This window comes from Sciurus vulgaris (assembly GCF_902686455.1).
Source record: "Sciurus vulgaris genome assembly, chromosome: 5".
Taxonomy (NCBI): domain Eukaryota; kingdom Metazoa; phylum Chordata; class Mammalia; order Rodentia; family Sciuridae; genus Sciurus; species Sciurus vulgaris.
The window spans coordinates 65,538,513-65,561,248 of NC_136465.1; the positions used below are offsets into that span (position 1 = coordinate 65,538,513).

Here is a 22,736-nt window from a genome sequence, read left to right on the forward strand (position 1 = left end):
ATTTGTGATTAGTTCAGTTAAAGTGCATCAGATAAGCAAAGGCAGATTTGGTGAATTTAGCTTTGTGATTGCCTCCCCAACCATGTAGAGGTTAATGACTTTCTTGATGTGGTTAAGATAAAATATGCAGTTTTTTTTGGTGGGGCTGGGGATTTGAACCCAGGGCCTTGTGCTTGTGAGACAAGCACTCTATCAACTGAGCTATATCCTCAACCCCCTAAAATATGCAGTTTTTGACAAGTTTCCCAGTTGATGATACTTAACTAAATTTTTTTTTTCACAGATGATGCCTGAAGTACGAGGAGCCTTGTTTGGTGCAAATGCCAATAGGAAGTTTTTGGACTAAGCCTTTGGGAGGTGAAATTAATCCACTGCTCTACTTCTAAGAAGCAAGATTGTCTATGTAGCTTGCTATGTGGCTTCTTTGTTGTTCTGGTATTATATTTATCAATGGATATCCTTCTGTAGCTAACGCCTTTGGCCTAATGTTAACAATGGGTAGTTTCCTCAGTGTGATCAGGACCCACTTGTAGTTTGTCTAAGGTACAACAGCTTTTATTTGGTTCTGCAGCTTGAAGAGGAGGGGTTAGATGGTACTTCATGGACTACACCAAGTCTCCTGTTCTTTTCACTGTTGTAATTACCTAGTCTCTACAGTGATATGCATGGTGTTTTTTGCTCTTTAGGTGTGGGGTATGCATTCCTTCCAGCAGTAGTACCTTGTTACCTATTTGGGCCTAGAATTTTTCTTCATCTGTAAATGTGATTTAAGTTGTGAACATTATTTATTAAAACAAAAGATTTATGTGGATTGAATTGAAATTAATTTTTGCATGTATGTGTCATGCTAAGGATCAAACCTTAGGGACCTGCACATGCTAGGCAAGCACTCTACCACTGAGTGTCATCCCAGCCCTTTTTAGTTCGAGACAGAGTCTTGCTAAGTTGCCCAAGCTGACCTTGAACTTAAGAGCCCTTTTGCTTCAGCTCCCAGGTGGTTGGGATTATAGGTGTTCATCACTATTTCAGCTAATTATAACTTCTTGTGAATGACACTGCAGGCCTGTAGTTTGAGTGAAGATGGGATGCAGTGATGAGCACCTATTGTCCCAGCTATTCTGAAAGCTGAGGCAGGAGGATCACTTGAACCCAGGAGTTCAAGGTCAGCCTTGACAATGTAGTGAAACCCTGTCTAAAAAAAAAAAAATACTGAGGAACCTAAAAATGAAATATATTTCCAAATCTTACAGCATTTGATAATTCACAGCTGCCAGTACTTGAAATCATTAAACTTCTCCTGTCCTCTGGAGCTTCTTGCTCATTTTATAAGACCATTACCATGTTCTTTGAAGCCCCATATGAGCCTGTATACACGAACAGTTGTTCAGTATTACCTATCCTCTGAAGGGTTGTGTACCTTGTTTTTTATTTTCCCCCTTTTGGTGTTAGGTGGAAACCAGGACCTCACACATGGTAAGCACATGCTTTACAGTTGGGCCACACCTCAGCTTGTGGATTGTCAAACTTTATTGAGGAAATCATTGTATTAATTTGGGCAGAGTATAAAAGAGGGTTATTTACTGCTAGGCTAAAATCCTTTCAGAGATCTTTCTCTTCCTTCCTCCCACTCCCCATTCTGTATTTTGTCAGATGATAGAGAGCTGTCCAAAGGCTTGTAGCTAGTCAGTGGCAGAGTTGGCATTTTGACTTGGTCTGTCTGGAGGGTAGTTCTTTTAGAATGAGACCACTCTGCCTGACCATTTTTAGTACCATCCACTTTCCTCCTCAACCCAAGTTTTGTTAGATGGGAACTAATGTAGACACCAGCTATTGGAATAGATATTTTTTCCTCAGGACTTGACCCCATTTGTGTGACATTATTTCTCTTTTCTGTAGCAATCTATGGAGGAAGGAATTGAGGCCCATGAAGAGAACTCTTGTCACAGCTGACTTAGCGCCTCAATGTGAAGGGTAGAGAGGGTCAGGATTCAAACATAAAATGAAGTGTCCTTCTGACTATTCTCCATCCCCATTAGATAAGTAACAGTTTTCAGTGTAGTAGTGACCTGCTGTAGTGCTCTAAAAACTAGTTTGGTTCTAAAGTGGATACAGAAAAGAAGATTAGACACTATTCCTTGCAGCCTATCTTCTGTGCCCACTATTACAAGATTTTCACCATTCAACTTTATTTCATATAGTCTGTGGACAGCCATTGGGAAAGGTCTGTGAGAGTCCATGTTCCAGGAGAAGGATTTGGGGCAGAATGACTGTCTGGACTTGACCAGGCTGCTCAGTTAGGTCCACTAAGCCATCTGTGATGCGCAAGTGGGTGCCTGGTTCAAATAAGATGCTGGTTTTGGTCCCATTGGACTTTTTGTTTGTGGTGCTGGGAATGGAACCCAGGGCCTTGTGCATGTTAGGCAAGTGCTCTACCTCAGCCCTTGGACTTCTGATCTTCCTTTTCCTCAATATCAATGCTTAGACTAAGTTATTTAACAAAACTAATAAATCTTCACACTGACTCAAGTATACTGTTTATGAAATAGAAATGTTAAATTACAAAAACAGCCCTTCTGTCTTTACTGTCTGTGAAGGTCCTGTAATTCAAAAGTGCATGCTATTCTTATTGAAATTAGGTGATTAGGTGTTTCTGAGTGTTCCTGGTAGCAGGAATGTAGGTTTGAATGTAGGTTTCATAAAGGGAGAATAAGGCTATACTGAACCTGCCTTATTAGAATAGGGCTGTTTCTTCTGAGACTGAGGTAGCTCTATGAGTTAGAGGACAAAATACAATGTGGGGATCACCTTTACCCCCACACCCTTCTAATCTAAGTGAAACAGGCAAGAGGGGTGGGAGCAAGTGAGGAGCTGTGATCCAGCTGGATCTACTCAAAACACTTTAAGATATGCTCTCCAATTCCAATGAAATAGACACCCTGGGCAATCCCAAAGAGGGGTGCTATGACAAGGGCCCGGCAGCCTGCTCCCTTCATGAAGGCAGATGGTCCTTCCTGAATCCAGAGTTTCCTGGGGAGAGAAAAGAGCAAGTGAGCTAAAGGGAAGGAGCACACTCATTTATGCACCTTCATTTGAGAATAGGTGTCACTCCATAGCAATAGTGTGAGGGAGCCAAACCTTGTCCATGGCATGGATCCAATTTGGCTACTTAGCAATGGGGTCAAGGCCCAGGAAAATAGACTTGGGGGAGACATGCAAAAAGGATGCAAGAGAGAAGAAACAAACTCTCAGTATACACTTTTGTTTAAGAGGTAAGGGAAAGGGACATTTCAAAGAAACCCAGAGCTAAGCAATAAGATGGGTCTCCAGATCTGGTGTGGTGTCTGAAGGGCTGCTGGGCTCACCTGGCACAATCCATGATCCCACTGTAGATGTCCTCACCCTGGCCTTTCTTGAGGGTTTGGATTCGAGTTTTCAGAACTAAATTGAGCAGAAGTTAAAATAAGTAATGGACATCTTGTTTTTGGTGTCCTTCACTCAACCTGAAGTGGTAGGGTTCCCTTTTAGAATGAATATACATAAGACTGAACTATGAAGCCAGTTCTGCCCCTGTGTGATCTATAACACATCTTCCTCTTTAGGCCTCATTTATACAATGAATGAAATTCTAGCACAGGATTTTCAGGCAGCTTTTGGTGTAGAAAACCCACTTGCATGGGAGAGGGGCCAGCTGCAATCCTAGTGACAGGAAGCAAGGTCTCATTCTGTTCAGCTTCTGCCTTCTCATAGTTTAAAAAATGTCAGCAAAGTTCATGACTTCACTGGGGGGCAAAAAGCTAAAGAAATTAACACCTAGAAGGTGACAGTTTGTCAGTAATAAGAAATAGCAGCATTCTCCTTGGCCCACTTCTCTGTGAGGTCCTTTGGTGAACTGCAGTGGCCACAGGTTGCGACCCAAAAAGGTGTTCAGAAGTACTGTTTACCCCCTAAGCTGGCTACAGAGAAACCTCATTTGTAAAGCAGATCAAGCCTTGATCCCCAGTACCAAGCCCAATGTCTTCCGTACTTACCGTCCAGAGGTGTGACTGCAACAGCAGCCATGGAACCTGCAACGCAGCCTGACATGAAGGAATGAACAAAGGAGGCCTTCCCAGTAAGCTCATGGACCCCAAGGTTGTTCAAGTTGGCAAACATTGGGAAGTAGATGATGGAGAAGGGAATATCTCTGTATTAGAGGAAGAAGAAACACTGAGCTCTGCACAGCTCTGAGGTTTCCTTCCACAGGAGGCCATGCAAGACTTTGTGAGCTACAGGGCTTGGCAGATGACTCAGAGAGAAGCTACAATTACTGACTCTTAGCTTGGCACACCATGGTAACGTAGGGTGAGTATCTGCATGAGAGGAAATATTTGCTTGCCTCCCTCCACCCCCAGCTCATTACTCTGCCCTACCTGCACCCTCAACCTATGGATGAGAAGCCAGACGCAGACTCAAAAAGGGTAACAAATTCTATAAAAGTGGGTAGGTAGGGAAGAGAAAATCCAATAGCATAGTAAGATAAAGGGATATATCCACTTATTTACAGAGGTCTGCTCTCCTTTGTAGAAGGGCATTCTTAAGTGTCTTTGGGCCACAGAACACCTAGGGCTCATGAGGACCTGCTCACTGAAGAAGGGCCTAAAGTGCCAGGCGTGGTTAGAGTTAGGGTGAATGCCTATAATCCCAGCTGCTTCGGAGGCTGAGGCAGGAGGATTATGAGTTCAAAGCTGGCCTCAGCAACTTGGCAAGACCCTAAGCAACTCAGTGAGACCCTGTCTCTAAATAAAATACAAAATAGGGCTAGGGATGTGGCTCAGTGGCTGAGTGTCCCTGAGTTCAATCCCTGGTACACCCTCCACACACAAAAAAATGATGGGCCTAAAGTTTCAATCTTCTGGTGCCCGTTTGTTGCAATCGATTATGACAGCAGAAAGCATAGCAGGAGTTTGCCAACTTGGGTTTGAATATTCTGGGAAAAAAAAAAGAATTGGCAGTGCTTGTGATCCTCCCCTTGGACTGCTATACCCAAGTCCAGGAAGAAGGGCTCACCTGAGGAGAGTGGCACCCAGGCCTTTATAGAGACCAGCCAGGCCCTTAGTGCGGAGCAGCTCCCAGGCAATGAGGGTGGCAGACGGGCGTTTGTAGGTGGAAGCAGAACCAGTAGTATAAGACCTGGAGGAGGAAGGTGACGAGGTCGAGCCCTGATGAGAGACAGCTGGAAAGGAAAGGACAGGCTCTGTCTCAGCAGGCGCTGCACAACACTCAACCAAGGTGTGGCTCTGAATTCACAGTCCTGAGACAACTCAGGGTGCAAAGCTGAGTTACCTCAACTAGAATCCTGAAGGTTGTCCCAATTTTAGAGCATTAATTTTGGGCTTCAAGAAAAGTTTTCAAAGGTCTGTATTATCTAACGAGTGATCCCTTTTTGTAGGCTTCTTCACAGGAGCACAATCATTACCTACCCAGTCTTCTCTAGAGGAAACTAGCACAAACTGCTTCTGTTCTGCATTTCCAGGCTGTTCTCAGCCAGCACATTCAGAGCACGATTCAGGCCCAATATACAAAGTGTGCTAGCAAGAGAGCCCTTGGAGCTAAAATCACCAACTTTGAGCTAGAAAGTGGGACTGCTGAGGAGATCAATTCTCAAAGTTTCATGGAAATCCATCTGTCAGACTTTTCCAGAACATTCACTTGAAGTGCAGGTGCCTGCTTGAAATGAATTGCTTTTTACAATGGCACTGATGCTTCAAAGTGAAACTGAGCCTGCAAGCTCTGAGAAGTGGTTCTGCTTCATACTAGTTCATCCAGGGACAAACCCCAGGAAACTAGAAGTTTCTGAGCTGGCCTTGAACTTGTGATACTCCTGACTCAGGCTCCAAAGCTGCTGAATTACAGTAGTTTAGCACTGCTCCCAGCTCTGTCTTCCACCTGAGACCTTTTTGATAGTTCCATCCTATTGGCACTTTGGGACGGAGAAATCCCATTTAGGTTCTGAATAATGCAGTAAACAAGAAATCTTTTTGTCTTTAAAAATCATCTCCTCCAGTTTTCCTGGGGTGTCTTCTCCCTCAAGTATTCCAGGATTATATGAATGTCATTTACCTTTCTCCATTTTATAGAATTTGATTCTTTAGATATCCTTTGATCTTACTACATGTGTTAAAATTTACACCACTCTGTTTCTGAGAGGACCAGGATTTAGGAAAGGCCAAATTTCTCTTTCAAGGAACAGCAAAAGAATAGGAGTGGTTCTCTTCTCCCTTTTTATGCCTTGCCACTAAAAGCCAGCTTCTACAGCATAAAATACCTATTAGCTGAATGCTGAGTGAGCAGGTCATTGGCATTTCTTAAAATCTTTAGGAAATCCAGCCTAAATGCTAAGGAAATAGAAGAGAAGTATTAGGTGTAAGATGCTCAGTCCCTCCTGAATCCAAGTTCTCATTTCTGCTATTTGTTCTGAGCTGGAAGTGTTGAAAGGAATAAACATGAGGTAAAGGCTTCTATTGACCTAGAAAGCTGACTCAGGATCTGGCAGGTGAAGGTGGGATGAGGGACGTGAGCCATTCTGCTCCCAGTCTTTACTAACTGCATGTGGAATTGAAATAGGCCTCACCTAAGCGTCCAGCATCCTGCAGCTGAATCTTGAGCATTTCCATGGGACAGGTAACCACCACCTGGCACATTCCAGCCCCACATCCAGCCAGCATCTCCATCTTTAGATTCCGCTGCATCCTATGGGAGCAGGAGTCAATTCCTCAGACTCAGGCCAAAACTGCCATCCCGCTCTGGCTTATCTACTATCTTCCCTTGGCAGTGGGGAGGAAACCTTTTCATAAATGGTACCTGTCTTTGTGACCATTGGGTCACCCACTCAGTTGGGAAAATAGACACCTGGGCCTAAGGGTTGGTCTTCTTAAACACCTGAGACTTAAACACCTGGATAGGAGATGAAACCAGTAATAATGAAAGTACCTAGGGCAGGTATCTGATTCTCCCTGATCCCTTATGGACTATATCTAGAGCAATGGGAGGATAGAACTAGAAAGTGTCTCCAGGCTGATTTAAAAATTCATCAGCTGGGGCTGGGGAGATAGCTCAGTTGGTAAAGTACTTGCCTTGCAAATACAAGGCCATGGGTTCGATTCCTAGCACCACAAAAAAAAAAAAAAAAAAAAAAAAAAAAAAATCATCTGCTGGTTGATAAATATATCTGCAAACATATTCCACGTTTTATATTCTTTCTCTCAATGTATTTCCTACCTCTCTTCCAAATTATACCAGTTCATTTATTTCCCTTTACTTTCCACCTGCCCAAACTCACCAGCCCCTAGCCATATATGTACACATATATAAATATGCGCAGACAGATACACTGAGGCACATTTATAATCCTCTTCCCAAGACAAGGTGAAAGATTTCTGTCCCTGACCCCTTTTGTCCATACCCATCTTCCATGAGCAGCTGCCGGAAGAAATCATTGGCTGCCAGTTTGATGGCCTTCTCTGGAGTGACCAAGGTGAGGTTTACTGCAGCCCCTAAAGATGAAGAACAAAGATGAGCAACTATGACTGTCCCAAAAGTGACGATTTCCAGAGGCCACCGCTCAAAGAAAACATACAAACAGCCTGGCCAGGCAAAGCTGTGGGGGCAGAGGGGGTCTCAGCGAGCCAAGCAGGGATGCTCACCTTATTTTATTTAAGCAAATTTACTTTTCACTTCCTCTCTACATTTTCTTCTATCTAACATATTTGTTTCCTTTATGGACCCACATCCAATTATCAAAAAATCATCTTGTTTTTGTCCTTAGTGGTGCTTTCCATCTTTGAGGATAAACAAGTACCTCCACTTATCAGCCCCTGGGGCAGGTAACAGGGATTGAATTTCCATTACTCTGTATAGCACTGGTCCAGCCTCACTGTGTGGTTGAGTTCACACAGATTTTGTTTTATTGCTCAAGGATAATGGCGTATCAGCTTTTTCTCAGAACTAGCCTAGGGAGCCAGACACAGTATCAACTACCTGAGCAGCTCAGCAGCTCAGGAGGCTGAGGCAGGAGGATTGCAAATTAGTGAGGCCTTAAGCAACTTAGCAAGATTCTGTCTCAAATAAGAAAAAGGGCTGGGGATGTGGCTTAGTAGTTAAGTGCCCCTGGGTTCAATCCCCAGCACAACAACAACAACAACAACAAAACAAAACAAACAAAAAAAACCTAGCCTAGGTCCTGTTTTCCAAGACCTAAATCATGGATGAGGCTACTGCAGAAGACAGCAGCAGCATAGGCTAATGCTAGGGAAGAGCTCAAGCCCTTTCCACTCTCAGTCCCTTTCAGCCTCTCCCCTTCAGCTATTAGTAGCTGGGTGTCCTATCAGCCCTGTAGGGAGGCAGAAGGCAAGGGAGGTGGGAGGGAGACAGGTTGGGGCTAACTTGCTTAGGGAATGGAGGAACCTGGGGCTCCTGGGTTCCACAGTGGCTCACTGGTCCCCCAAGAAGTCTTAGGAGGAAACGGTTACCTCTACCTCTGTCAAAGAGCTCATCAAAGACTCATGAAAAGTCAGTGTAGTCTAGGGTCACCTGGTAGCCCAGGCCCTGTTCCAGCAGCTCCCTGACCAGGAGGAACACCTACACCCAGTGTGCTGTCAACTCACAAGGTCTTGGGCCTCTGTGCCACACCTACTGTCCTTGCGATGCCAAGGTAGGCCTCCCCTGGGATGCTTGATAAACCCACCTCGGTACATGCCCAAGAAGCCCTCTGCCCTCGCCGTCTTCATCAGGCAATCTATCCTAGAAGCAGAGGCCAGAAGAGGAAGTCAGTGGTGCCCAGGAGGCTGCCCCCTCATGGGCAGGATGAGGCACATTTGCAATGCTCTCCCCAAAACCTGATCTCTCCCCATGTCCTGATCTTTCTGGGCACAACCCAATTGACCATGCTCCCCAAGTCCCTCCACCATCAACACACTTCCTGAAGAACCTCTGGAAGGCCCCTTGCCCTTCCTCCCCACCCATACCACTCTCCAATACCTACATTCCTTTGTACATATCTTTTCCATGCTGGTTCTGCAGTCGTGTCTTGGCCAAATCGATGGGGAACACACAGGTCACCCCCACGAGCCCTGCCACACCTCCATTGATGAGTTTTGCTGCAATACTAGTTCATGGGAAGGAGAGAGGAATATGAGGGAGGATGGCTGCTCACAGAAAGCCACATGCAGCCAGGAGTGGTTGTGGGGGGACATGAGAGTAGGAATAGGGCAGAGAAAAATAGAATGGCAGCTGCAAGGCCTTCAGTCCTATTTGGAGCTGTCTAGAGACCCTCTCCTTGGCTTCTTACCCAACCCTGGCTGACTGCCTCTCTCCTGCAGGCCCCAGTTCGGGATGCGGCAGGCAGGAGCTGGGGGTGCCAGATCTCCTCCAAGGAGGCCTATACTCACAGGTCTGAACCATCTTGGGCTAACTCTACTTGTGTGGGTACTTGTGTTCGCCAAGCTGGGATGCAGCAGGGGCTTCTAGGAAAAAGGTCCACTCTGCCCCCTGGATCCTCACAGGGATATTGACAAGCCTCAGTTCAGCCTTGGAACACGCCCTCTGGAGGTGCCACCTATTCTCTCACTTTCCCTAACACTTTTTTTTTTTTTTTGGGTGCTGGGGATCGAACCCACGGCCTTGTGCTTGCAAGGCAAGCACTCTACCGACTGAGCTATCTCCCCATCTCCACCTCACACTTGAAGCCACCTGTGGCACAGTTTTCAAACTGTAACTTTATTTCTGGCTTAAGGTAAGGCAGAACAGTGCAATTCCTGACTGTTTACTTAAGCAAATTACTTCACTTCTCTGAGCCTGTGTAAAACTCACCTAAGGAACTGTGTGAAGATTAAATAAACTAAGGTATTTGGTAAATGATAGCTATTGTTAAAAATAAGAGAACACACATCTCTGACAATGAGGGCTGCTAGTCATCAGGAGATAACTAAGGGTAAATTTTGAGATTATCTAAAATTATCTATTTTGAGATTATCTATTTTGAGATTAGCCAAAGCAAGATAGATAATAGGGTCCCTTCATCCTGGTTAAATATAGGAGTTTAAGAAGATAGAACATAGAAAATAAAGCTTTCTCAGACTCCTGGGAACCTAGTAAAATTTTTTTAATTATCAGGCCAGTGGCAGATGTGAGCAAAATATTTGGAGATAGATTACCTGTAAGTGGTAAAGTAGATAACAGGTTTTCTCACAAAGGACCCTTAATAAGCAAGTAGGAAACTTTGTGACAACAAATAGAACTGTGATTTGAATTTTGCAATCTGAGATGATGCACCCAGTTACAAATTATATTTAATAGTATTATATATTTGTTTGTATATTTGTGTGTGTGTGTGTGTGTGTGTGTGTATTTGAGGGGAAATATGCATATTGCTGGGGCAGGAAGGGGATGATCACACTTATTCTTCAGGATATAGGGGATACTAAGCTGTTCTGTTCTGTTACTCCAAACCTGCTGTTCCACCAGAGCTTACCTCAGATCCTGGTTGGACATTCTGCAGGGACTATGGCCAGCTGGTGGGTCCAAAGAAACAAGGCTCCTCAAGGGAAGCTGCTTTCTGGGCTACTGGAAGGGAAATAAGTGGTGTCTGTTTCCTTGACTCCAACTTCCCACAAAGAAGTGTCAATGCATTGACACTGCCAGCTTTCCCTGTGTTCCAAGACCTTTTGGACTTTGGGGATTTAGATCAGAATCCTCAACCTTTTGGACTTTAGAGATCAGATAATAAGTGGGTAAGAGAGGTGGTTAAGCGACCTAAACTTCATGAGACCCTGAGTGTGATCCCCAGCAAAACAACCAAAAAAGCAACAATCTCAAACAGAGGCTCTGGGAGCATGTTGGATAGAGAACTTGGATACAAAGGAGGATACAGGATACAAAGTAGGAATTTCCAGGTATTGCTAAGGCCCAGGAATCCCTCTTGTAGTATCCAAAAACTAAATAAAACACTGATTCTAAAGTTTGTTCTCAAACTGTGTTTTCTAAACTTCCGATGACACCAATTTGTCTCTGGATTTATTTATAGTTGTCACATATGGAAAACACCAGGGGCAGTGCTCAGGATGTAGGAACTACAATAAGTGTAATAAGACGAGGGCTTCGGCCTTAAGCCCAGCACCGTACCAGGAAGGGTCCTGGTGCTGGAAGGAGGCTGGTATGAGCTCCAGCCTTCCTACAAGCCTCTTTGGGTCCCCTGCCCTCCTGTGCTCCTTGGTGTACCCCAGGGCTGCCAGCAATTCTTTATTGTCTCTACGCATTTTATTCTGAGGAAGAAAAGAGAGAAAAGGAAAGAGAGGAAGCAATCTCTTTAGGAGGTTTATTAATATTAAAAAAATTTATTGAATGCTAGGCATTATTCCAGATCTAGGGATACACAATGGTAGTGAACAAAAGACTATGATTCCAGCTTTCAGGGACTTTAATTTGAGGAGACATATAAATGAGAAAAATAAGCCTGAAGAGATTGGAGAATGATAACTTTGGAGGAAAATAATTCAGTAGGGAAGGAGGGATAGAAAATGTCAGTAGAGACTTGACCAAGAAAGATTCATGAAGCAGATGATCCTAAGGCAGTTAGTGAGGAGAGAATCATGTAGGATCTGAGGAAAGCATTTGGGGCAGAGCATGGCTGTGATAAAACACTTGCTTAGCACACATGAGACCCTGGGTTCTATCAGTAGCACCACAGGGGGAAAAAAAAAAAAAAGACCAATTTAATTATTGCAGTAAGGGACTGTCCAAGAAAGGGGTGCTGAAAAGTGGGTAAATTATGGAAGACAGGACAGAAAGAACTTCCTGATGAGCAAGATGTGAAAGATAAAAGGAACAGTTAAAGAAACAGTGAAGTTTTTGTGGGAGAAACTAGAAGAATGTGTTTGTAATATGGAACTTGGATCAGTTGGCAAAACAAGAAAAACAGCTGCAGAGAGATTCAGAAAAGTGAGACAAGCACATATGAAGATGTGAAGAAACAAGAGGGATTCATTCCTGATGCTGTTTAATCCTTGTTTCCAGTTCATTCCTGGATGCCAGGTACATTCCTGTCCTTAGATTCTGTGACTCTCACCTGTCTTGGCATCAAACTGACCTTATTTCATATCTTGCTAGACTTGCTTTCTGATATTTCTAATTACAATAATCTGATCTCTCAAATTAGCATTAGGAGTGAGAATTTGCATTCCAGATCCCAAAGTCTGGGATCAGCTGAGAGAAAGGAAGGCACAGGCTTGAGAGTCTACTTCTAGGGTCTGCCTCTGGAGAGTTGGTCAGTTCCTGTGCAGTCACCCACCATCTCATTTTTTTCTTGTTATTGTTTTGTTTTTAGTACCAGGGATTTAATCCAGGGGTATGTAACCACTGAGCCACATTCCCAGCCCTTTTTAGTTTTACTTTGAGACAGAGTCTGTTATTTTGCTGAAGCTGGCTTTGAACTTTCAATCCTCCTGCCTCAGCTGAAATTATGGGTGTGCACCACCATGACTAGCTACCTAACATTTTTTGAAGCTCAAACTGTGTACCTCAAAAAATTCCAGCTTTGAGGTATTTGGTGGCAAAATATCAGGATAGTAAAGTGTACTGGCTGTTGAGACATTCAATAAGTTGTTAAGAGAGAAAACGACACATTAAGAGAGAAAAAAGGCGTGTTCCAAACGTTGATGGGAAGGCCAGAGGTGGAGCTCAGTGGTACAGTGCTTGCCTAACTTGTGCAAGGAACTGGCTTCCATCCTTAGCATCCTGCCTCCCATCAAAATCATAATCTGGAAAACAGAGGCTCCATCTCATTAACTCTGTATGCAGTGTCTTGTCATGACATGTAATTATTTTGCTTTGGGAAGACTAGTGTATTTACAACTTCATATGTGATAATTATTGATTAATTATGATAATTGTGGATGTGTAGGAAATTGTTTACATGTTCTTAGGCATCAAAAGGTGGAATAGAGTGGATAACTATCTTCGATTACCACTTTTCCAGGAATTGCTTCTTTCTCCCTTACCATTCCCACTGGATGCAGGGTAACTGCCTGATTCCCAATACGTAACTCCATTCACAGGCTAACATGTGGTCATCTAAGGATGGGCACCTGATTTGAGCAATGTCATTTGATCTTTTCCATAGGAATTTAGAGAGTATATATGAAGTCTCTTTCAGGGAAATTTTTTTCTGGAACATGGGACTTATAAGCAAACTGTTTTATGGCTCGGGAAACAGAGAGATGATTTGTCATGAACAGTAACTAAGGTACAGAGCTAAGGAGAGATGGGGGAGAGTTCTGGTGGTGTTGCAAATCCGGATGACAGTGACTCACTTCATTCCTAGGTCTGGTCACTTTCAGAGAACTATGGCTACCAAATATAAATTGTGCCCCCCACCCCTGGAAAAGAGAAAATCTTATTTGATCCTGAAAGTTGTGAGAAAACACTGAATGCTTTGAAGGGGGAAAATACCATACTGAATGTGGTATGGGAGGAATTATTCTGGAAGAATGGGTTGAGGGAAAGAAGTTTGGAGTGAGAGGACATCATGGTACAGTGATGGAATGGGAAAGGTAGGATCAGGTAGAACAAGGTTGGGCTGGGAGGAATCATCCTAAAGAGGAAAAGGACCTGGACATGGTGACTGTCCAGGCTAAAGGAGAGGGAAGAACTAGGAGCTAGCTCAAGTATGACATCTGAAGGACTGGACAGTGAGGAAAGAAGTCAGGAAAGGAAGCTCCTGCAGCAGTGGAGAGAACAGGATAATCTGGGCTTTGGGATGGCCTCCTCCAGCAATGGTGGGAGGCAAGTGAAAAGAATACCTGCAGACCATGTCCCTTCAGGTGTTCCATTCTGCCAGCATGACCCAGGCCTGGCATTTGGCCACTCAGGGCCCCATCTCCAGCCATGTCTCTCATTCCCTCCACCACTGCAGATCCTATCTGATGAACAAAGAGGTGGCTAAGGATGATTGTGGCAAAGTGCAGCCCTGTGTCACTGATCTTGTCACACTGACCAGCATTCTGGAGGCTACCTAGGTCTCTTCCCCACCACAGAACAGCAGAACTCATTTGTGACCCCTCCCATCTGCTCAGCTTGGGGAAAGCTCATTAATACTTCAGGAATAGTGGATTACTTTTTGTTATTAATGAATATTTGTGCTATTTCTTAAAGTACTAAAAAGTAGTGGGAAACAATTAGAAAACTCAGAAAGCACAGAAAATTATAAAAATGGATTCCTAATACATTATTTCTCACAAATGATTTTTCTTTTTTTAATTTGGCAGTAGTAGGAATCAAACCCGGGGCCTCATGCATGCTAAGGTAAAGTGCTCCCCCCACAGCCCCTTGATAGTCCATTTTATGTTTAGGAATATATTAGTTGAAAATGTGGGCTTATGCTTCATCTTTTTTGAAAATTCTATTTTTCTATAATTCATTCTTATTGTATTTTTCAAAAGCATTGGTCCATAACGGATCTGGAGAAAACCAGTTCATCATAGATAGGAAAAACACCATCAAGTCTTCCCCAGAGCCTGTCACCATCCAGTACCATCCAACCAGAGCTGGACCGCCTCCTACAGTTACCTACCTGCAAACTTGCTCCACTTAAACCTACTATCCAGCACAGAGTCTGCTTTTTTTTTTTTTTTTTTTTTTTTTTTTTTTGTGGTGCTGGGGATTGAACCCAGGGCCTTATGCTTGCAAGGCAAGCACTCTACCCACTGAGCTATATCCCCAGCCCCTGTACTGCGTTTTGCTCTGCCATTCAAGCACTTCTCCACCTGAGGTCCTTCAGTGCTAGGCAAGCACTCTACCATCAAGCAACAATCCCAGCACTCCCACCTCATCTTAATAGCAGAGTGAGAGTTCTCCCCAGAATAGAGCCCCTTGCACTAGCAGCTGGGAGCCAGAGACAGGGTCTAAGTTACTTAGGGCCTCACTAAGTTGCTGAAGCTGGCCTTGAACTTGCGATCCTCCTGTCTCACTCTCCCAAGTTGCTGGGATTACAGATGAGGGCTGCCTTGCCTGGCAGGAGCTGTTTCTTGATTCATTGCCAAGAAAGTAACGGCTTCCTGGCTTCCATGTTACCTGGGTGCCCCATAGTCAGGGAACAGTCACTTCCTCCTGCCCACTTCTTAACCTGTTGACCAGCACTGGAACAGGTTGTGAGATGGGAGATCCTTTCCCACTGGCTGCTCTTCCCTTTCTCTACCTGTTTATTTGCTAGGAGAGTCTTTTCCAAACTTTAAACTTGACACCGACAAGACCAACGCTTACCTCCTTCAGGAAAAATCTTCTGCCTTTACTGGAACCAGGATGGAGGCCAGATTACCGTGGGACTGCAGGGAAGAGGTGGTTTACAATGCTGGTCAACAGCAGCTGGTTTTTCTTGTGTTTTGTCAGGTTCCCTCCCGCCTCATCCAGTTCTTTCACCTGGGACTCCACTGCACCTTCAGACAGGTTGCTTTGAATCAGACCCCAGAGAGGACACCACAGCCAATCCAAATGTCCCCTGGCAGCAATCAGGTGGCTCTTTACTTGATGGTCAGTATGACAGAAAGTTCAGGCTGGACAGTGATTTGACCAAGGCCACTTGGGGTAAGAGCACTCTCCGCCCACTCAGAGACCTAGAAGCCAAGAGGTGGACAAACAAGGGCAAACCAATGTACTGCAAACACGTACCAAGACACTCAGTGCCAGGAGCTAGCCTCTGCTGTTTGGTCTCCTATCATTTTTATTTGTACTGCTGGGGGACCCTTTTTATTTTTTTGACAGGTGCTTGTGAAATTGCCTAGGCTGGCCTCAACTTGAGATCCTCTGGCCTCAGCCTCCTGAGTCACTGGGGTTTACCAGGGTGTGCCACCACACCCAGCTCCTCATGCACTTCTCTAATAGCAAGTTACTGTTTTACTGACCTGCAAGGCAGCCTTCTGTTCATTTAGTATTTATCTGTGTGGGCTGTCATGTGCTCAGCTGTGACAGTGCATTGTTTGGGCACCTTCCCTAGTGCTTAAGAAGCTTACCAATTGGCCAGGCATGGTGGCACACACCTGTAATCCCAGGAGCTCAAGATCAAGAGGCTGAGGTCCTAAGCAACTTAGTGAGATCCTATCTCAAAACAAAAAAGTATAAAGCACTGGGAATGTGGCTGAGTGTCACTGCATTCAATTCCTGGTTACCACCCCACCCCGCAAAAAAATCTTACAAATTAATGTGAACTCAATCACATGCTACATGAGTTCAAGATTCCTTCCAATTTGGAGAACCGGAAAAATTTCAGGGAGGAAGTGGCAATTGATTTTGGGCTAGAAGGCTGGCGAAGAGGTTGATGAGGCTGAGAAAGGGCAGAGGTGTCAAAATGACAACCAGCTTCTAGAACTTCAGTGGCAAACTGGGGCAAGGGATGAGGAAGCAGAAAGAAAACCTGGTGCATTATGTTGGGTCCAGATGATACATGACCTTGTTCTTAGGTCAAGGGTTTGGAAAATATGAGGAACTGTCATGGCACAGACATCACTGGCAGAAACCCAGGTTCACATCCTAGCTCCCAAATTCCTGGCTGTCTTCCTTTAGGCAAATTATTTGCCACAATGCTTTCTTTTCTTCTTCTTCTTCTTTTTTTTTTTTTTTTTTGGTACCAGGGATTGAAGCCAGGAGGGTTTAATCACTGAGCCACACTTCCAGTCCTTTTTTTGTATTTTATTACAGACAAAGTCTTGCAGTGTTACTTAGGGCCTAAGTCACTAAGGCTGGCTTTGAACTCACAATCTTCCCGCCTCAGCCTCTCAAATGGCTGGGATTATAGGCATATGCTATTGCGCCTAGATACCATGATGCTTTCCGCACATGGGGATGTGATATCAGGTTTGCAGTGAGGTTTACATGGGGGTGCACCACAGAAGAGGCTTTGGAATCAAGACTGCTTTTGAACTGATCCTGGTTTACTGCCTTCTAGTTGTGTGATCTTAAATAAGCTACTTAACTTTCCTGAGCCTGCTTATCCATCTGTGAAATGAATGCCAAGCACATAAAAGGTGTTCACTGAGTGACTGTATTTTCTCCTTTCTTTGGTGGGCAACAGAAGCTACTGAGTAAGGGCCCAAAGGGCACGTTCAGGTTTATGGCAGTGTCAGTGGTTTGAATAGGTCATGAAGAATGATTTCTGTGAAGAACAGATGGGCTAGGCAGATAGATGACCAAACATGTCAGGGGCAGACACCAGGTGTGAAGTGTGGGCAAAGGAAGACGATGGATTACTACTCCAGGTAGGAGAGTCCATGGCAGGGTGAAAGGAAAGAGGAGGGAAAATTGACTCTTGGTCTGAACTAAGAGTGGCAGCTACAGAAGACAGAATAACAATGTGTAAAAGTAAGGGTTCTACCATTTCACACCCTTTACAACATGGCTATTATGGAAAAAACAAAACAAAACAAAACAAAACAAAACAAAACAAAAACACCCAGAGACAACAAATGTTGGGGAGGATGTAGAGAAATTACACTCTGTGCACTGCTGGCGGGAATGTAAAATGGTACAGCTGCTTGGGAAACAGTATGTAGTTCCTCAAAAAATTAAAAAAACAAATAACCATTGGATACAGCAACTGTACTTTGGGGTTGACCCAAAAGAACTTTTTTAAAAGCAGAGTCTGAAACAGATATTTACACACTCATGTCCACAGCAGCAATATTCACAATGGCCAAAAGATGGAAGCAAACTCAAGTGTCCATCAAGGAAGAAAGGGTAAGAAAAAAGTGGTCTACACATACGATGGAATATTATTCAGCAATAGAAAGGGCAGTCTAACACATGCTACAACATGGATGGATCTTGAAAACATTACACTAAGTGTAATTAGCCAGTCACAAAAGGACAAAAACTGTATGATTCCACTTAAATGGAGGTCAAATTCAGATACAGATTGTTCCAGAGGCTAGGGTGAGAGGAGAATGAGGAGTATTTGATTTTCAGCTGGAGATTTAAAAGTTCTGTATGGTAGTGATGGTTGTATAAGATAAATGTACCCTGAAATGTACACTTAAAATGGTTAAAATAGTAAATATATCCTTTTTTACCACTATTATAAAAGGAAGCAACAAAGATAAGCTAAGACACTAATAGTGTTACATTTACGTATAAATGGATGGCCTTGGAGAGAGGAGGATAGTGTCAGTATTTATTAGAACAGTTTTGTTAAAAAAGGATTATAAACAATAAGCAGATGATAGGAAATAAAGTCTAGACAATAAATTATATATAATTTTAAAAACTGGTGGAAGAAACAAACCCAATCACAAACAGTGGCAGAACATGTAGGTGGAATGTCAAATTGGAATTTGGAAAGAATGACTGAAAGATGGAAAGAAGTCTGAATTAAACACAGAAAATTGAATCTCCATAGAATAAAATCATCCCAAGAGAGAAGCATTAGGAAGAAAAGAATAGACATGAGTTAGCTGCAGTGGCGCTACTATACCCCCGGATACTCCAGTACTTGGAAGGCAGAGGCAGGAGGATTGCAAGTTTGAGACCAGCCTGGGCAAGTTAGCGAGACCTTGTACCAAAAATCTTAAAATGACTGGGGATGCACCTTGGTGGTAAAATACCCCTGGGTTCAATTCCTAGTAACACACACACACACACACAAAAAAAAAAGAGTGGTGGAAGAAGATTCTAAGGAAATTCCTACTTCTTGGAAGCAAAGAGAACAAGTGAGAGATCTGGGAGGATGCAAAGGCACAGCACCTGTGAAAAACTGGTCTCCAAAGAAGGTGATCCCACCTGCTAGGTGCTCCAGGGAAGATCAGAGGGCTGGGAAGGGATCCGATGACACTGCCTGTATGCAAGACACTAGCTCTAGAAAGGTAGCAGGGACCCAAATCACAGGAGATGGCAGTAGAGGCGAAAAGCCTCATTCTATGTAGGCAGTTTGGATGAAGGTAGAGAAACATATTTAAATAGAGGAAACTGGAGCAACACTTATAAGGAGGGAAGAATCCAAGGAAAATGAGTCTAGACTCCAAAGCATAAATGAAACTGTGTTGGTGACGGGCATGTTATTAGGAGAAAGAAAAAAGATTTGGAGCACACACACACCTACACACACACAAAGAACATGCAAAGTGACCTCCTGGTTAGGACATCAGATAACCCTTAATGAGACAACTTAAACTGGAAATCATTGGTAAGGGTAGCAAAGCCAAACATGACCTCATGAAGTTTGTTGAATAAAGTGCAACAGCAGTTGCAGAAGTTGCCACATGGAGTAAAGAGAATATTGTCAAACAGCACAAGACTGCAAATACACACAGGATGCTAGGATAGGACTGGTCTGTTAGCTTTAGATTCCTCAAAGCCCCTGGCAGTGCAGAGGAGGGGACAGAAAAAGCAGAACTGGGAGTGAGATTTGATGAAGGTAGGAGGGCAGAAATGGTCAGGTCAGCATGCAGAGTGGGGCAGACGAGCAATTTCTCAATCTTGCAGTCATTCTCCTACATTCTGCCCCCAGATATGGAATAGGACAACCATTACTTTTTTTTTTTAAAGTGTTTTTTTAGTTGTAAATGGACACAACATCTCTTCATGTATTTTTTTTATATGGTGCTGAGGATCAAACCCAGCACCTCACACATGTAAGGCAAGTATTCTACCACTGAGCTACAGTCCGAGTCCAACCATTACCTTTATTTAATCAGCAGATTGTGGGATGAATTTCCTAGTTTAATTAGAAGGCAGCTGTGCTATATCCATCAAGTTTGAATGAGATATTCAGGTCAGAGGAGGTGTGCTCAAGGTCTGAAATGTAAGTGCCAGGCATTCTCACGTCTGAGTTGTGTGACAACAGGTAGCCGGGTCCCTCATCCCTCATTAAGTTGAGGGATGCCACAACTTGAATTTCCAAGTTCCTGGGTGAAGTTAATGCTGCAGGACCAGGACTGCATCTTGACTGCCACAAAATATCAGTCATGTGACCACAAGAAACTAATGGAGTTGAGGTCATTAGGACAGGCACATCACCACTTCTCCCACTGTCAATCTCCCAAGTTCCAGTTCTGCACACCTATGCCAAGTCTCTGGGAAATGTTCCTTTAGTATCATACTACGTATCAAAATTACTGATGGCTGAATGTTCTGAATTATGTCATTTGTCACCTTAGGTTCACCTCGTTAGGGGCGAGAAAAAGGATAGAGGGTGCTGCCTGGAACAAGCTATGAAGCTACAGTCCGTAGACAGCTGAGAGCCTGGCTCCTTAATTCTGGTATGGAGGTCTGCCCAAATTAAATGGTCTGAGAACACCAACGCCTTGCCTTCCTGCTACAATTAAGCTGCGTGAAGGAACAAGACATTGTTCCTTAATCTACCATTTTAGCTAAGCTGTGTGTTCCTTCTAGCACCTTACTGTAGTCCAATAATAGAGAAAAATAATAGAGTGGAGGAAGCACTTTGTATTATTAGTAGACAGGCAATGTGTGAGACACTTGGTGGATATTTATTTTTTTTAAATGTTTTTTTAGTTGTCAACATTTATTTATTTACATGTGGCGCTGAGAATTGAACCCCATGCCTCACACATGCTAGGCAAGTGCTCTACTACTGAGCCACAACACTGGCCCAAGATATTTATTTTTTAATAGACTGTCCTATGTATGTATGGGTCCTGCAACTGTGGATTAAACAAACTGTGGACCAAAAATATTTTAAAAATTGCATTTGTACTGACTTTGTTCAGATTATTTTCCTTGTTAGTTCTCAAATAATAAAGTGTAACAACTATTTATATAGCATTTACACTGTGTTACTGTTAATTAACCCAGAGATAATCTGAAGTACTAGGGAATATGAATAGGTTATATTCAAATACTAGACCATTTTCTACAAGGGACTTGGGAGCATCAGTGGATTAGGGGGGTCGTAGAACTAAACTACACGTACTGAGGGACAGTTGTACTTACTGGAAACTTGATCGGAAGTTAGTCAATCTTCATCTTAGTTCTTGGGGCACTCCCAGGCCAGGCTTTACTTGGATCTTCTCTTTGCCTTCCTATTAAAGACTCAATTCCTTCCCAAAGCAAAAACCCTGGATACAATCCAGGGAACTGGCTCCATTGCTTTTTAAAACTTCTGTTCAACTTTAACTGGATAGAATAGGGTGACTCATCCTTGTCATAGGTTCTCCGGAACAAGGTTCAAGTCCAAGATTCTAGGAGCAAGTTGTGGTTTTCCAAACCTGAAGACGTCTCAAGGGCACCTGAATTGATATTCATGTCATGGATGCAGAAGCGGGTAGGGTTCTAGCAACACAATAGACAAACCTAGGGATTTTCCAGTCGCCTTCTTGGCAAGTATTTCTCAGTCTGTTTTGCACTGAAGTCCCACCACCCCCCCGCCCCAAAACTGTATAAGGAAACCAGAGGAACCTTGCTAGCAGAAAGGGGGCTACAACAAATGCACAAATGTTGTCCTTTTGAAAATTCAAGGAAAAATTGGGGGGCCAGGAAAACTGACGTGCAGTGCCAAGCTGCGCAGAGCCGCAGTGGGGGTTGAGGACTGTAAAAGCTGTGCGGAGAACAGGCAGCTGCAGCATAGATACTTACAGCTCTGCCATCTCTACAGCCAGGCTGGAGAGAATCCAACTGCCTGGAAGAAAAGGGTCAGCTGCCTTCCTGCCAAAGGCATCTCTTGCATAACAACTTCATGCCACAGGCCATTCACCTCAGAAGATTCCAGGGTGAAGGGCAGCCTCTAAAAGAGCCCGCCTGGGTTATTTTGTCAACCCAGAAGTACTCCTAGAGAATGTAGATTACAGCAAAACTGCCTGGATAGGGACTGCTTATTTATAAAATCAAGATGTCTTTCCTCCTAATAACAAGAATTTGTTTAGACACTAGTCTTTAATAAGAAGCATTTTTGGATGTCCCCAAATGTCAAAATGGAAAGCTTAACAGAATTTTGAGACCAAAAAAACCCAGTAGCAATTATAGCTTCTGTTCTTCCCAAAATCTCACCATACTTGCTTTCTTTTTATGTTCCAATATTAAGAAAACTCATGGTGTAGGTTAATCTTTGTGCAAAATGTTACCCACGGGGCTTAACAAGTGTTAATCTCAAATAACAACTCCAAAAATAGAGCTAGATCAACTCCACCAACTATATTAAATTTTAAAACCAAGTTGACCAATTAAAGATATAATATTAAAGCTTATCATTAGCTAAATCTGTCAACAATTTCTAGTTTTCTTTGGAGGAATTTATGTCATGGCCGGAGGGATTCCAGAAGGAAATACAAAAGTAGGAAACCAAAGTTTACGTGTGTTTTTAGGGTATGACACTTTGGTGCATAAGGAGTAGCCATGTTAATGGCATCTAAGCCAGTGATGAGTTAGACTGGACTCTAGATAAAGTGGCATAACAGTGAAGGGAGCCAGGACAGAGGAGAGTCTCACTTGCCTTGCTCTACTAAGTCAGAGAGACACTGAGAGAATCAGGTGAGATTAAATAAGTTGATCAGCATCACATGTCAGATGTGGGGTTTCCGAATAACTTTTGCTTCAAGGTTGATTTGTTTGAAAAATTATATGAAATCCAACTCCTTAGTTAGAAAATGTGGCTGACAAAATATTTTTTTTTTTTCAGAGAAATGCTTTTTTATGAGAGAATGACTGAACTGTGAACATGGTTTTAAAATAGCAACAGAATGAAAATCTCAAAAGTTAGTCTTATC

At 43.4% G+C, this 22,736-nt stretch overlaps 2 protein-coding genes across 3 annotated transcripts in view; one reads left to right on the forward strand and one right to left on the reverse strand.

Moving 5' to 3' along the window:
• ATP6V1E1 (ATPase H+ transporting V1 subunit E1) overlaps positions 1-811 on the forward strand; it is a 24,549-nt gene extending 23,738 nt beyond the window's left edge. Inside the window, exon 9 of the mRNA XM_079140270.1 lies at positions 284-811. Within this exon, the coding sequence (XP_078996396.1) occupies positions 284-346 (63 nt within the window). The 3' untranslated portion in view covers positions 347-811. The remainder of the gene's footprint in view (positions 1-283) is intronic.
• On the reverse strand, positions 350-21,726 carry SLC25A18 (solute carrier family 25 member 18). 2 transcript variants are annotated; one of them, XM_079140247.1, is made up of 11 exons: positions 20,968-21,726; positions 15,292-15,641; positions 10,508-10,596; positions 9,020-9,142; positions 8,723-8,778; positions 7,442-7,532; positions 6,611-6,729; positions 5,047-5,212; positions 4,029-4,183; positions 3,363-3,438; positions 350-3,027 (listed from the first exon to the last, which is right to left on the reverse strand). In XM_079140247.1, exons 3-11 carry the CDS (start codon positions 10,525-10,527, stop codon positions 2,886-2,888), a joined length of 948 nt encoding a protein of 315 aa, XP_078996373.1. In that variant the 5' UTR covers positions 10,528-10,596; positions 15,292-15,641; positions 20,968-21,726; the 3' UTR covers positions 350-2,885. The 2 variants fall into 2 exon arrangements, with proteins under 2 accessions (XP_078996373.1, XP_078996372.1); XM_079140246.1 differs by having other exon boundaries at positions 10,508-10,599; positions 20,968-21,724.
• Between the last annotated feature and the right edge of the window lie 1,010 nt (positions 21,727-22,736).